General features: G+C 48.1%; 8 protein-coding genes; 3 read left to right on the forward strand and 5 right to left on the reverse strand.

Moving 5' to 3' along the window:
- Positions 1-31: 31 nt before the first annotated feature.
- FFUJ_05080 (probable Sno-type pyridoxine vitamin B6 biosynthetic protein SNO1) lies at positions 32-805 on the reverse strand (the record flags this gene model as incomplete). XM_023571557.1 has 2 exons in its annotated part: positions 32-503; positions 552-805. 2 exons carry the CDS (start codon positions 803-805, stop codon positions 32-34), a joined length of 726 nt encoding a protein of 241 aa, XP_023425843.1.
- A 1,109-nt stretch (positions 806-1,914) lies between these two features.
- Positions 1,915-2,850, forward strand: FFUJ_05079 (probable Snz-type pyridoxine vitamin B6 biosynthetic protein SNZ1; the record flags this gene model as incomplete). The annotated part of the gene is made up of 1 exon (XM_023571558.1): positions 1,915-2,850. The coding sequence occupies one exon, from the start codon at positions 1,915-1,917 to the stop codon at positions 2,848-2,850; it is 936 nt and encodes a 311-aa protein (XP_023425844.1).
- Positions 2,851-3,292: 442 nt separating this feature from the next.
- FFUJ_05078 (uncharacterized protein) lies at positions 3,293-4,993 on the reverse strand (the record flags this gene model as incomplete). XM_023571559.1 has 4 exons in its annotated part: positions 3,293-3,433; positions 3,484-3,564; positions 3,698-3,733; positions 3,785-4,993. The coding sequence occupies 4 exons, from the start codon at positions 4,991-4,993 to the stop codon at positions 3,293-3,295; spliced, it is 1,467 nt and encodes a 488-aa protein (XP_023425845.1).
- Positions 4,994-6,537: 1,544 nt separating this feature from the next.
- Positions 6,538-7,323, reverse strand: FFUJ_05077 (uncharacterized protein; the record flags this gene model as incomplete). Its single annotated transcript, XM_023571560.1, has 1 exon — positions 6,538-7,323. One exon carries the CDS (start codon positions 7,321-7,323, stop codon positions 6,538-6,540), a length of 786 nt encoding a protein of 261 aa, XP_023425846.1.
- A 224-nt stretch (positions 7,324-7,547) lies between these two features.
- On the reverse strand, positions 7,548-8,638 carry FFUJ_05076 (probable ACC deaminase; the record flags this gene model as incomplete). XM_023571561.1 has 2 exons in its annotated part: positions 7,548-8,397; positions 8,451-8,638. The coding sequence occupies 2 exons, from the start codon at positions 8,636-8,638 to the stop codon at positions 7,548-7,550; spliced, it is 1,038 nt and encodes a 345-aa protein (XP_023425847.1).
- A 1,183-nt stretch (positions 8,639-9,821) lies between these two features.
- On the forward strand, positions 9,822-10,942 carry FFUJ_05075 (related to short-chain dehydrogenase/reductase family protein, putative; the record flags this gene model as incomplete). XM_023571562.1 has 2 exons in its annotated part: positions 9,822-10,780; positions 10,831-10,942. The coding sequence occupies 2 exons, from the start codon at positions 9,822-9,824 to the stop codon at positions 10,940-10,942; spliced, it is 1,071 nt and encodes a 356-aa protein (XP_023425848.1).
- Positions 10,943-11,794: 852 nt separating this feature from the next.
- Positions 11,795-12,828, forward strand: FFUJ_05074 (uncharacterized protein; the record flags this gene model as incomplete). XM_023571564.1 has 2 exons in its annotated part: positions 11,795-12,096; positions 12,144-12,828. 2 exons carry the CDS (start codon positions 11,795-11,797, stop codon positions 12,826-12,828), a joined length of 987 nt encoding a protein of 328 aa, XP_023425849.1.
- A 77-nt stretch (positions 12,829-12,905) lies between these two features.
- Positions 12,906-14,696, reverse strand: FFUJ_05073 (uncharacterized protein; the record flags this gene model as incomplete). The annotated part of the gene is made up of 1 exon (XM_023571565.1): positions 12,906-14,696. One exon carries the CDS (start codon positions 14,694-14,696, stop codon positions 12,906-12,908), a length of 1,791 nt encoding a protein of 596 aa, XP_023425850.1.
- Between the last annotated feature and the right edge of the window lie 445 nt (positions 14,697-15,141).

Consider the following 15,141-nt stretch of genomic DNA (forward strand, 5'->3'; position numbering starts at 1 on the left):
TTTCCCAAAACGCCGGTCTATGTCGCTGTGTTTATTGCTGGTTGAGAATCTCCTTGAGCCACCACACATGTATCCTCTCATCCTTGGTCAACTCAGGATGAAAGCTTGTTCCTAGCACATTACCCTGTCTAACAGCGACGATGTCCCCTGAATCGTCCTTAGTGTTGGCTTGTGATACGCCAGACTTCATCTTATCTACTCGACCTGGCAACTTGGCCAGGACTTCAACTGGTGGCCGTCCATCGTCAGATGATCCGATGACTTCTTCCACGACGGGTGCGCGGATAAAGACTCCAGGGAAGAGCTTGTCGTCGTTGTCGTCGTTTAAGAAGGGGAGATTCATTCCTGACTCGAAACTCTCCATTTGACGACCAAAGTGATTGCGGTGAACGCGGACTGCGAGACCACCGATGAGTTCTTGACCACCTTTCTTGGTAGCATTTGCCTCGTCTGAGAGGAGGATAAGACCTGCGCAGGTTCCCCAGACTGGCCTCTTCTGGACTCTGATTTTATGTTAGTATTTGTGTAATTTATGAGACGGGACTGCTTACTTGACGAAATCTCTCAACGGCTCAAGAAGACCAGATTGAGCGGCGACGAAAGAGATAGTGGTGCTCTCGCCACCAGGAATGATAAGAGCATTACACTGATCGAGCTCTTCTTTTGTGCGAACTTCGATACAGTGAAATTTCGCCTTGGAAATACCCTCCGTAGAAGAAAGATACTCTGCGGCCTTTCGCACAAGATCGACATGCTCAGCAAAACCACCCTGAAGGGCCAAGACACCGACCGTAAGACTGATCATCTTGACTTGAAGTTCTCAACAACAATGATTTGCCAGAGAAACGTAAGATGATAAAGGCAAGGAGCGATAACGGACAGTTTAAACTCGGAGCCTTTCACCGAAGGCAAAAAAAAAGTCTTAGTCACTGGCAAGTGACATAACATACAAGATAGAGAGCGTTCCCCAGATTCTGGTGATGGGTACCGGAGTGACCCAAAAGGGATAAAGACGTGCATTAGAGCGCATGAGGGCTGCATGCATGACGGAGCCGCTAGGGCGAGAGTACCTCCGGACTACCCCGATTGTTCTCCGGGCTAAGAATTAAGAGTTGAGGAGGTGGTTGAACTATATTGAGTCAGTTACTTACTAACTATTAGAGGACATTGGTATTGGAGTAGAAGGGCTGAGAGAACAAAGAGTGTGGACATTAGATGAGAGAGAAGATGGCTTATGGTGGCAAACTCATGCAAGATAAGAGATGAGTGAGATGAGATGAGATGAGACATTATCTGCAATCTACCAAATGATTCCATCCATGATATCACGAGAATCTAGAACAATGAACAATGCATGCATATCCCCCTCTTTGGATACTCCTCACGAGTGCATAAGTACCTTTTTGAGCCTCGTCTTCCCGACAATTGCCGCCTCTAAACATCGGCACATGTCAATGAATCATCCAATTACTGCTGTTATAGGGCGCGCTTAAAGATGGGCCGGAGCTCGATGCCGGTGGGTTTTAGGCTCTTTCACAGTGGCTATGGCGCATTAGACTTGCATATTCGGAGGCCGCGGCTGCAGTAAAATTGGTGTCACAGTTGGACCCTTTTTTGACTCCGCATGCACGGCGCCGTATACCGGGTGCGGAGGCGGAAGCGGAGGCCGGAGGTACATACAGTACTGTACGATTAGTTACCTAACAGTCAGACTAGGAGAAACTCTACCTGAGATTTGTTCTTGTCAACTTCTTCTTTAAGTAATACCCTTTCTAGTCATTTACTCTGTCCTGCATCGGGCTAAAAAAAAACTTATAATTACCTGTTCCCCTCTCTTTTCACTCCAACTCAAACCATACCCTCATACCCCCCACCACCTTGTCTTTTACCACTACTTCACATCACATCTTCACCATGACCAACGACTCCTCCAACACTGGTGCCGCCTCCAACGGCGAGGCCAAGTCCTCCTTCACCGTCAAGGCCGGTCTCGCCCAGATGCTCAAGGGCGGCGTCATCATGGACGTCACAAACGCTGAGCAGGCCCGCATCGCCGAAGAAGCCGGCGCCTGCGCCGTCATGGCCCTCGAGCGAGTCCCCGCTGACATTCGCAAAGACGGCGGCGTAGCTCGCATGTCAGACCCCGCCATGATCAAGCAGATCCAAGAAGCCGTCACCATCCCCGTCATGGCAAAGGCCCGCATCGGCCACTTCGTTGAGTGCCAGATCCTCGAGGCTCTTGGTGTTGACTACATCGACGAGTCTGAGGTTCTCACCCCCGCTGATGACGAGAGCCACGTTGAGAAGAGCACTTTCGGTGTTCCTTTTGTCTGTGGGTGCAGAAACCTCGGTGAGGCGCTGCGAAGAATCGCAGAGGGCGCTGCTATGATCCGAACAAAGGGCGAGGCTGGCACGGGCGATGTCGTCGAGGCCGTGCGACACATGAAGACAGTCAACAAGCAAATCGCGCAGGCCAAGGCCGCGCTCGCCGAGGGCGGCATCATCCGCATCCGCGAACTCGCCCGCGAGCTCGAAGTCGACGCCGATCTCCTCCGCCAGACCGCAGAGCTAGGCCGTCTGCCCGTCGTCAACTTCGCCGCCGGCGGAGTCGCCACGCCCGCTGACGCCGCGCTCATGATGCAGCTCGGCTGCGACGGTGTGTTTGTCGGCAGCGGTATTTTCAAGTCGGGCGACCCTGCGAAGCGGGCCAAGGCCATCGTGCGTGCGACTACACACTATAAGGATGCCAAGGTGCTGGCTGAAACTAGCACGGGGCTTGGCGAGGCTATGGTGGGAATTAACTGCGATAGCATGAAGCCTGAGGAGAAGCTTGCCGGTCGAGGATGGTAAGTGGTGATAGCGAGGTGTTTTGTTTTTGGCGTTGATGGGGATTCAACATGAAAAAGAATAGGTCAAGGAAAAATGAATGTAGTTGAGAAGATCAACTCGGCTAGATAAAGTAAAGTATGCATGGATGGTATAAGCGGGTGTTTCAACACCATAATTGATAACAAATTTCTCCCAATTCTTCTCTGCTGTAATGAGTGCCCGTGTCTTGTGACAAGTTGTTGTTCCCATTGTGAGGTACTAATACAAACCATTCTTGTCTCTCTCTATGCTCGTCTGGTCTATGCTGTCTAAGTCGAACCACAAGGTGCTTCGTATATAATGTCATTCAACGATGCCAATATGCCACCATCTCGATAATCGCACCTCAAAATACCCCAAATTACCCGATATAGCCAATCGTATATAGGCGCAAAAGAACCATATCGCCGATCAAATCGAAGGATCAGTTTCTCTTCCTCTTCGTCTTCCTTCCATCTTCTTCACCTTCACTCCCTTCATTCTGAAGTCTCTTGGCACCCTTGCCACTCAGACGGCTAGCAGCATTCCGCTTCTTGTCGTTGCCAGCCTTGTTGTTCTCCTTGCGCTGCGTCTCACATTAGTACTCACATCATAAAACCATGGCTATATACTTACGACAAGCTCGGCGACTGGGGAGTTGGTGATTCGGGAGAGCCACGATGAGCGTAGGGCTGAGTGAATCAAAACCTTGTTGTCCTAACCAAGTTAGTTATTGGTTGTGAAGTGAAAAGGGGTGAATTACTCGAAAAGCGTTCACGAGGCGTTCCTAACGCTCTCCAAAACTAGCGAACTGCTCCCACTGACACTCGGCATTACTCCAAAGCGGAACAAAGTTCCGATCCTGCTGCGACAGCATGGCTGAGTCCTATCACTATTGTTAGCAGAGTATATATACATCTATGAATTGCAGTCTTACGAGGATCTTAGAACTGAGAATCTCAATCTCAATGTTGGACAGCTGACGGTGAACGACATTCTTCCACTGCTCGTTCACAGGAGGCATCCTTTCAAGAGGAGGTTCGATTTGGTGATCAAGCATATCAGACGGCTCAACAGAAAGCCCGACACTCTTTCGATAGACCTTGACTTCTTCAACCCACTGCACAGCAAGCTTCGTTCCCATCTTCGTTCGCCAGCCCCTAGGATTCGACCAGTCCACTATAGCCATGAAGAGCTCCTGCACACGAGCGCGATACGCTTCGTTCGTTCGAGGGAATGTGGGATCCATGTCTGGCGGTGTGACTGTCACTTCATGGTGTGCGAGTGAGAGAAAGAGATTGCCTATCTGGCGAGCTTGGACTGGGTTCGTGATGTAGCCCTGGTATTCATGGGTGAAGTGCTGCAGCTCTAAGAGGAGCGACTGCTGCTCTACAGTGTGGGGATTGATGTTGGCTGGGTTGGTTGGGATCTTGTGACGGGTTGGTTCACTAGGGGCAGGGCCTTTGCGAGGTGGTCCCTGAGGAGGGGGATTGCGAGATTGAAAGGCTGGGTGAGATGCTTGCCCAGAGAGAGGTTGATGAAGCTGATTGTTCATAGAGAAGAAAAATTGCTGCTGGGGATATTGCGCTTGTCTCATCTGACGTCCACCAAGGCCAGTGGGTTGTCGTACTTGGAAGGGCTGCATTTGCTGAAGGGCCGCCTGGTCATAGAATGGTTGACCCATGGGAGCAGGGTAAGGCTGAGGCTGGTTATTAAGTGGCGGATATGGCTGTGTCTGGAACGACTCCGACAAGTAGTCCTCCGGATTCATAGGTGAAGAGAACTGAGTCGCGGGTGTGACAGCAGTAGAGACAGGAACTTGACTATCATCGTCGGCGATAGTACTGCCATTGTTGTTAGGCCCACTCATCTGTGCATCGGACTCTGAAGAAGCCTGAGCTCGGACATTTTCTGCTTCGTATGCTTCCATGAACTCTTTTTCAAAGGGATTGGATGCTAGGAGATCTTCGTTCTCGATTCCAAGTTCGGCATGAGGGTTCTGAGAGGTGGAATTGTTGAGACCCGTGAACATATCTACTTCGTCAACTTCCTTGGTAGCCTGACCACTCGTGTGGCCCATCAGACGCTGGTCGAAGTCCGGATCGGTGATAGAGTCGAGGAGATGTTGAGTATCTTCATAAGACATGTCTGCCATATTAGGCGATGATAACGAGTGAATGAGTTAGGATGAGACCGAAGTACTAAGTGGTGGTTGAAGTGACGGTTGAGTGGGGTGAAGGAGGAAGAATTCGATATTGATGGCAACTTGGATTTATAGTCGCATGAGAATGGTTGCCCCGTTGATTGGGACTACAATATAAAGAAGTATGAGAGACGCTTGTTGCAGTGCTAGGTGCATGATGGCATGGAGCCCAGTGGAAGTCTCTCTCTAGGCATTATTTCAGCACCTATAACAAAGCAGACTGTCTATCAAAGCACCAATCAAAATTTAGAGCAAAGAATAACAGCCTTTTGACTCTTTGCTTACATGAATGGTATCGAGTATGCTAGGCTTTGTCACTTCTTGAGATATATGATTGGACTTTGTTGTCCTAACAGCTGGCAGCCTGCGAAATGCAGAATGCAACACCAGCGCCTTGCAGTAACATTAAATCTGAAAGCCATTTAGCAACTTGATTTGGCTTGGGTGATAAGGTAAAGGCTGCACTATAGCTTATTCCTTTGTGCGGTATCGTGAAGTTATCATCAATGAGATAGGTGATAGATATAGAAAGTCGCATGCAGCAATGTTGTTCTCTTTGAGAGCTTATTAACTTATTGATTGCTACCAGTGACATGGGCTTGGGTTTTCTGATAGCTCACTTCAAGCAGTCTTATTGTTCTCTAATTTGGCGTGAACAAACCAGCAGCCCATACAGACTTCAGGCTGTTCAGGACCCAGTTAGTTGATGCTTCACTGTGAGAATGACCACAAAAGATAAATCAGAATAATGAAATGAAAACACATCGAAGAAGCTGCTGTAATAAATATTGACACGTCTTAACTTTATGGTGATGGAGCTTCTAGAGCAAGTCGCTGCAACAGCTGAAAGACGGCAAAGTTCAGATCAAAAAGGAGAGCAAATATGACAATATTTTAGCCAATGACAGTCCATTTTCCTTGACCAAAGAAATATCAGATGTGTTTTCCAGCATAAAGGTACCTTTCAGGGTATGTGCGCAAAGAAGCGGGAGCCTGCATGGTACCCGCATAAGGCAGTTGGTAGCAGCAGCATTGGTGTACAAACACTGAACTGAACAAAGCATCATGCATAAACACACTCCGCCTTTTTTTTATCCCCTTTGAGAATGTGCAGTTTTCATCTGCGCAGCTGTAATACGTGTAGATCTCGGAATGGCTACAAGGGTATGATTCTATGGATGAACTGGTAGAGGGTGTTCATGCTCATATGCCTCGTATGTGCCTTTGGGCCATACCATCGGGCTTCCAAAATAACGGGAGGGATTCCATGATGACTTGGACGGTCTTTCACCTGTGTGCAAATCTGATATCAAACAAGACAGACAGTAACGCTATCGGTCGCAAATAAAACAACATCCAGGCATCCGATATAGTCCCTGAGATTCGTCGCTTCCAGGCGGAGCGCCAATAGACCAGTATCACCTTGACACAAATATTCACCAGGTGCCACCCAGACATCGAGAAGCAAGCACATCAGTCATCTATCACTAAAGAGCAACACCATAGTCCTGACATCCACTAAACACCCATCTCCCTTCCCTTCTCAAAAGCGTAAACGCATTCACACCATCATGTTTAGGCACCCCATTAATCTCAACCACAAAGGGCGCCCAAACCAACGCAATATCACCGTGTTTTCGGACCTGAATGTCATGTAACTTCTCTTGAATAGTGATACCACTCTTGATCATTCCCTGCAGACGAACGATGGACTGCTCCATAGTCATAGGCGCTGGCTCAGCAGGTGGTCTGTACAGAGTCACACCAGCGTTGGGAAGAAACCATTGTTTGAGGACGTCCCAGTCTGGGTGGGAGAAGTCGTCTAGAAGAGCGTTGATGGGTTTCATGATCTCTTGAGTCAGTGTTGATTCATCTTCTGGGTCGGGTGTCTCCAAAGAGCGCTCTGTCGAAGCGAGACCTGATACCTTCCAACGTCCATCAGTGTAAGCTAATCCAAGGATTCCCTTCTTGTGGCTGATAATAGTACCATCATCAGCGCGGGTGGACCACCCGGTCCAGACTGCAGCGAGCTTCTCGTGAATAAAGAGCTCCTGAGGTTCGTCTATGGCCCATTCGAGGTGACCCTTTTGCTTTGTGTCGCTGAGGAATAGCTCTCCTAGTGTGGTTTGTTCGATAGTGTCTGGGGTGGCCTGTATGACGTAAGAGGTCTCGAGAAGGTGGTCGCGGGCATCTTTGGGACTTTTGGACGAGATGTTGAAGAAATCTGTTAGAGCAGATAGAACAGCTGCCTTTGTGTCTTGGGAATCGCCCATGATGACCAAGATTTAACTATCGAAATAACTGAGTGAATAAATGATTAGAAAGAAGATAATGTCGAAGGAATGCAAATGTGAGAAGTTGAGAGCTCTAATAAGCACACTGGATAATAGCGTCCATTTACCCTGGTTCGCATAGATAGTCATGAATACTATTCTAGAATGGGCAAAATTTCGATCAATTCTATTCACGCTCAAATGGCAATCTATCATGTATAAAATCACAGGGAAGAATAAGCATTAAGCGCCAATTGGCCTCCCAAATGAGCATAAAGCACATTCCCACTCGCAATCTTTCCCGTCTTGATCAAGTCCATCATGCCCGCCAAACTCTTGCCCTCATACACAGGATCCGTGATGAACGCCTCCGTAGCAGCGCCAAACTTCATAGCCTCGATGGTCGTCTCGTCAGGGATACCATAGATCTTGGCGTTATAGTTGGGGTCGAGGATCACGTCCTCCGCTGTGATGTCGTCCTCGCTGAGGCCGATCTTGGCGGCTGTGGACTTGGCGATGCGCAGGACTTGGTCGAATGTCTGCTGGACTTTGCCAGAGGCGTCGATGCCGATGATCTTGCGCGCGGGAGAGCCGTTCTTCTGGGCGAGTTTGAAGCCGGCGATCATGCCGGCGAATGTAGAGCCTGTTACGGCGCATACGATGATGGTGTCGAAGAAGATTCCTAGTTCCTTCTCTTGGGCTTCAACTTCAAATGCCCATCGTGCGAAGCCTAGACCGCCGAGGGGATGGTCTGAAGCTCCAGCGGGGATGTAGTATGGCTTGCGGCCGTTGCTCTTGAGCTCATCTGTGAGCTTGGCGAGGGTTGTCTTGTGCTCAATTCCGAATGTCGAAGGGTCGAGCCTCACATCACCGCCCATGAGTCGCGAGAGCTGAATGTTACCGACCTTTTCATAGCCGGGGTCTTCCCAGTCAACCCAGTGTTCTTGAACGGTGGCGGCTTTGAGACCGAGCTTTGTAGCGACGGCGGTTACGGCGCGGGTGTGGTTGGACTGGACGCCGCCGATGGAGACGAGGGTATCACAGCCTTGGGCTTGGGCCTCGGCGGCGAGGTACCTATCCTTAATTAGCTACCTTGTGTTGTGTATGAGTTTGGGAGAGTGACTTACTCTAGCTTTCGGACTTTGTTACCGCCGTAGGCGAGACCGGAGTTGCAGTCCTCGCGCTTCGCATAGACGTTGACCTTTCCACCGAGAGCAGCGGATATTCTGGGGAGGGGCTGAAGAGGCGATGCGCCGAAGAGAAAGTTCTCTCGGGGGATGCTAGCAAAGGGTTCGGGAAGAGTAACAACAGTCATTTTGTCTTGTAAAGTATAATATAATTGAACCTCAAAAGTAATCTACAACCTCAAAGCCCAAGGAATCGTCTCAATAATAAAGCATCGCTACCCTTGGACCCCTCCGTTGCCGGCATCGCGGGGCACGAATGGCATGGTCCACTCTGAGAGCCAAGACATTGACATTGGAGTTATTGATTGGGTGAGTATGTTGTAGGGCGCAAGGGCACACGAGGGGTAAAAACATGTCATTTGCTTTTTGGCGTGTGTTTCGAGGAGCGAGTCAGTACGAGACAGTGAAGTCGGTGGTAAATGTAGCTTCCGAGTCGGAGTCGGCGGGGGGAGGCATATCGTGGGTTATCCACGGTGGGGAGGAGATAAGCTGGGAGGGCGATAGATCGGGAGAGATTCGGGGAACTTGTGGGTATAGACGATACTAGAGATAGTGATTGGAATTAGTTACTAGGTAGTGATTGTTGAATCTAGACATATTGTGTCGAGCTGATGGGAGTGGGTAACCACTTTATCCTCGGTCTAACTTACACTAGACATATTATGATAGGGGACCAGCTACTTTGTAGGGCGTGTTATTACATCGCCGTCTAGATCGGCAGATAATTCTGCTAAGAATTGTATCTCGCATTCTCGGAGAAAGTTGAATTCTTTATCTAACAACTTTAACCTCATTCAAGCCACGACTCTCTTTGTTTTGCTTTGTCTGTTAGCCCAGGCTTTGGGGCACATCATGGTATGGTTGTTCATGACCGGGCTACTCATCATGACAAAGACGGACAGCAGCCGGACTTGACGTGAACTTTCATCTTAACTCCGTTATCTCATTTCTCGAACACAAGGCAATCATCCATCATACGCAATTCGACGCAATTCGACACATCTAAATGGCTGTGATGTTGTCTTCTGGGAGTATACTCCGAGTCTCTGATTGGTCATGACGATATTGGAAGAATGCCAAGACTTTTTCAATTTCCTAATCGGGACAGCTTCAGCATGATTCAGTCCAGAATCCGACCAAGAGCAGCAGTTTATATAACGCCATGAAATTTGATTTTGGGTATAAAACATGTAGAATACCTCTCTTTGTAGTTAATATAGGCCAAGAAGATTGTATATCTCAACCCTTTCGACTGCTGCGTTCCCATAATTCCATATTCTCCAGCCATCCTTGACCATCACCATCATCAAAATGCCGTGTCAAAAGAACCAAAAGCCCTCACCTACCGTCCCTTCGAGAGACATGTCTCCCCTCCCAGATTTCTGGCTCCCAGTCTTCTGGAAGAACCAATTCCGCACCACCATCGAACTTCCCACCAGAGAGAAATACCCCCAAGTCGAAGGCAGCACAGCCATCATCACCGGCTCAAACACAGGTCTTGGTTTCGAAGCTTCTAAGCAGCTTCTCTCCTTAGGTCTATCTCATCTCATAATGGGAGTGAGATCTCTTGAAAAGGGCAAAGTTGCGGCTGAGAAGCTGAGAACGATCGCCCCGTCTGCTAGGATTGATGTTTGGCAACTTGATATGCAATCTTATGATTCTATCCAGAATTTTGCCAAGAGATGTGACGCTGAGCTTTCTCGCATCGACTTTGTTATTCTTAACGCTGGACTCTCACCTAACAACTTCGAACTTGTGCCTGGTACAGGTCATGAAGTTGGTATTCAAGTCAACCACCTCAGCACCGCTCTTCTCACAGTCCTTCTCATCCCCATCCTCAAGACCAAAATCTCAGGCCACGGAGCACCTCGTCTCACCACAGTAAACTCTCTCACAGCCCACCTCTGCAAGTTCCCCAACAAAGATGAACGCACACTCCTTGCATCCTTCGACGACCCCAAAATCACACCATGGAGTTCTCAAGAACGATACGGTGTATCGAAGCTTCTCAACCAGCTCTTCCTCGTACGACTTTGTGAAAAGGTCAATTCTGGTGATGTGACTATCAACATGGTTGACCCAGGTCTTACAAAGGGTACTAATCTTGGAGGCCATCATGAAATGGGTGGCGTTGCTGGAGCGCTTGCAGGGGCGTTCTTTGCGATTTGTGGAAGGCCTGTTGATAGAGGCGCTGCGAGCTATACTAATGCTGTTTGTGGGCATGGGAAGGAGTCTCATGGGTGTTTTTTGATGAGTTGTGAGATTGCACCGTAAGTTGATTCTTGATGGGTGTAAATTTTGATTACTAACTGGGCTTTAGTTTGGCAGGTTGGTTTTATACACATGGCGATGTCTTGGTTGATCAGGTTTGGGACGAGACACTGGAGGAGTTGGACTTTGCAGGCGTCAAAGGCATTGTGTCTGATTTATGATCTCGATTTACCTAAATTAGTACCGGTTTGAGCCAGATGGTGTATAATAGATATCCCAGTCCTTCTCGTAGCTTTTTCTCACAATTATATTCGACTTTCTTAGACCTTTCAAGGGCATTAGTATCAAGAATAGTCTAAGACTTAAATCATTTTCTGTATCGATAAGTGGTTTAAGGTAGTCAGCTATGTGGTAAGTTAGGCGCTCGGAGTTAATAAACCCGAAATCCGTGATGACATCTACACCAAACGTGAGCTGACATGCTCAATCTAGCCTTGATTCAACAATCCACTCACTCCAGGGTCTCGGAATACTCAGCTTATTCAATTTATGGGCTGTATCCTCACATAAAGTCATGCTAGAGCCCAAACAGCAGTCGTCTCTCAGTAAGATCTCCGCCAGTCAGTCACCACACATTGACCAACTTAAGTAGACCAAAGCTTCACATTCATCACCCTGACGCCATTGAAGAAATCCAAAGAGAATCAAAGGCTTGTTAGAAGCCGTGCACGTTCTAACTCGGCTCGGAAAGATCAAAAACAGGTTACATCATGGATATTAAACCAAAAGGAGACACGCATGACGTTGCAGGTTCCTGATGGAACTATACCAGGTCGCGTTGGGACAAACTTCTCTTTACTTGATTTTCCTGAGCCGTTGCAGGCATACATTGAAAATGATATTTTTCGGTGTTAGTCCCTCTCCTTTACGGTTTTTGTCTAAGCTAACATCGAGCAGCATTTCATGGGATGAGAGGATCGTTATACCCCACTGAAATATGTCTCCAAGTTGATGAGATGAAATCATCCTGGACTACAAACCTCCTAGTCGACCAAGTATACTTCCACTCCATAATGTTCTCGGTAGAAGCATACTTTGACATGCTTCTCGGGCGAGAATACGGCAGTCTTGCACACTTTCACTTTTTGAAAACGCTCAGACTTCTTCAGGCACGAATAAACAATCCTACGGACCCAAGGTCTATTTCAGATGCTACTATCATGGTAGTTGTTATCCTGGGCCTCGCAGCCGAGATGGTAGGCGATAGGATAGCAGCTGAGAATCACGCTGCTGGGATGGCGAGGATAGTGGATTTAAGGGGAGGGCTTGAGATGCTGAGGTTTGATAACCCCAGACTACCGGCCAAAGTGTGCAGGTAAGTGCTTAAATCTATTGCTTTGGGCAGTATCTGACATGTAGTAGAGTCGATATTGGCCTAGCCCTTCGCTTCGGCTGCAAGCCAGTATTTTTCGACAAAGACATATCCTGGAATCCATACCTTTCCAATCAAGGTTTAGTCCGCCGTAAAAAGAAGCATCTGGATGCAAACCACGATATGGTAGCCTTTTTCAAAACTCTTGATCCTAGATTATCACACGTATGGAGGGATCTCGAAGAGTTTGCAAAACTCAGCAACATCGCCAGCCAAACTGGTCGGAAACTTCAACCCAACATCTTCAGCGAAGCCATGGTATCGATTCTTTACCGACTACTCGCTCTATCTCCCGAATCAGCTTCAGAAAACGCTGTTCGACTTGGAATGATGACGTTTGCTGCGAGTATCTTCTTTCGATGGAGAGATATGAAGCAAAGACAAGCATATCTGGATGATTCTTTCAGGGACGCGTTAAGAGAGTTGCAGAAGACCTTGATTCGGCCGCCTACTACTGTTATTCTATGGCTTCTGGTGATTTGGAGAACAAATTCTGTTCAAGGTGGCTGTGATGAAGCTATTGAGGAGTGGTTCTTGGAAGTTATGGGTGGCTCGGGGATATATTCATGGCTAGAACTGCATAAGGTCTTGAAGTCTGTTCTCTGGGTTGATTGTTTGTTCAATGCATCAAGTAAGCGAATTCTTGCATCGTTACTAGAGGAGGCTGCTAGATAAGGGTTCGAGATTCGCTCATGAATTACTCCTCAGAAAACTCTTGTCACCTCTTAGGAATTCCATATTGGTTTTTCCTTCTATGTGACTCGTCTACTTTGAAGCCACTCTGGCTTTTCAGCTTCATATGTTCCTGAACAAGCAGCTTCAACACAACCAGCCAGACTACCAAAGTACATCCCTCTCCCTGTAAGGCCCGGCCCATAATGAGCATATTTGCCAGAATTCGTCATGATTGTTTTTGCCGCCGTTGGGATCACAGGCTCGGTTACCATGCACCAGCAAATATCAGTTAATATCTGCACCCCGAAATCCTCTAGTTGGGCTATAAGACCTGCTTGTTCAGCAAGTTTGTACACTGATCGACCGCAAGTAACGATGACGGATACTCTAGCGGCTTTTCGTCGCCCTTGGCACAGATTGGCGAGTTTTCGCATCTCGGCGAGAGAGAAATGTGGGTTGCCCAGTGATACTAGGTCGATGGGTTGGTTTGCTGGTGCGCTGTTGAGTTTATCCCAGCATTCTCCCAGATCACCCAGCTTGACTTCAACAGAGGTGAATTCTGGGGCAAGCACTGTCTCAAGCTTCGGTGCCTCTGGCGTTATACCAACGATGTGAAACATTGGAGCACTCGATATCGTGGCAAAGGCTGCACCGAGGGCCTTCAGATCGTCTGTTGAGAGACCAAGCTTCTCAAGGCCTGTTATCACAGGTATTCGGCTTGTCGATAAAGTTCCAACATAATATCCCAGTAATGGTGGAAATGAATCGTCAAGAATTGTCGTGTCCTCCAGCCCCACGACTTTCACACAAACCGATGCCACACGATTGATGCCGAGATGAGGGCCTCCTTTCGGCGCCCTCCCAGTCAAAGCAATGGATATGTCTAGGAAGTCTGGATACTTCATAGTTCTCGCCCCCAAAACACTATTCGCATAAACAACAGCATTTGACTCAGCCCAAGCAATCTGCTCACCCAATTTCGGGGCAGTCTCAAGCTGATAAGGCGCACAAGTAAAAGTCGGTCGTGCCCCCATGTCTGTATATGCCTTTCCAAGCGCATCAGCCGCTTCTCCAAAAGTAGTATCGACACCAAGAGCTCGCCAGCGCTTTTGATCTACTGATAAAGAGTTGAGTGTCGTTGGAATTCGGACTTTACCACCCCAGTCACGGAGTCGCTCTGCGAGGGCGAGGGTCGCAGGGCCTGTATAGACACACCCATCGACATGCACTTGTGTTACGTCCATGAGACGTGTTGCGCCTAGAAGATGGGCCATGCGGAGGACGATTCTGATAGCGACGCGGGATGCTTCGCCGTAGTCTCCTCTTAGAAGCTCCTGATCCAGTGTTGAGAGTTTGATACCTTCTAGAGCTGGAGTTGTCTCAAGAATAAGACCGCTTTCAGTGTCTATCACTGAACCTTTTCGGTGTTTTGAAGGTGGATGGGTGGACACATAACCATCGTCCACAAATATCGTCTGCCCGTTCAATCGAATGAGATGTCGAAAGTCTTCTTTATCTAGAACCACGACGGGGATAGACTGGTTGAAAACTTCCTCTGCAATCATGACGCCAAGAGTAAGAATGTCCTCCCGTCTCTCAAAGATGATTGCCTCGGGAGCTTTGCCGTTGAGCAACAGCTCAAGCATAACACCACTGCCAGTACATGACCCTCGTCCTCCTGGAATAGCAAGGACGGTGTTTTGGAGATGCTGTCCACTCAATGGATGGTGTCGGTCAATGATCTCACTGGTCTGAGGGTCAACACCTCCCCAAAAGCTTAGCTCAAGGTTACTCGCGAGGAGTTTGGCCGTGGCTCGACCTTGGACATAGGCTGTTCCAGTCCATGAAGCCTCATCAAGGGACCCCATTGTATCTTCCTAGCAGTTGTCGGTTTACTTTAAACGAAAATTACCTGATGATCTGAATTAGCTACACCACTGCTTACACGCTGATGAGAGGTTTCTCTCCAAACTTACCCTGAGCTCTCCAAGAACTCCCAAAGAGCAGTAGCAGAATTTACAAAATAGTAAACATATCTAGAGAGAAGAAGTGATTTTTGTTTTATGTTAAAGAAAAGGTAGATTTGGCCGGAATCTTCGGAATCAAGAAGCCAAGCAACAGCCGTTCTTGAGCCTTGATCCTCAAGCTTTTGGAGCAGTGCAATAACACAGAACAACAACAGAATTGTCTTCAGATCCCGTCAATACTTGAGAAACAAGGGTCAATAGGATATGATCCTAAACAGGAAAGACAGAATATCCTTGTTGTCAGTTGTCGAATTGTGAAAAATAACAACTTATCAACCCCGCATTA

Source organism: Fusarium fujikuroi, chromosome FFUJ_chr02, assembly GCF_900079805.1.
Source record: "Fusarium fujikuroi IMI 58289 draft genome, chromosome FFUJ_chr02".
In the NCBI taxonomy this organism is placed as follows: Eukaryota; Fungi; Ascomycota; class Sordariomycetes; order Hypocreales; family Nectriaceae; genus Fusarium; species Fusarium fujikuroi.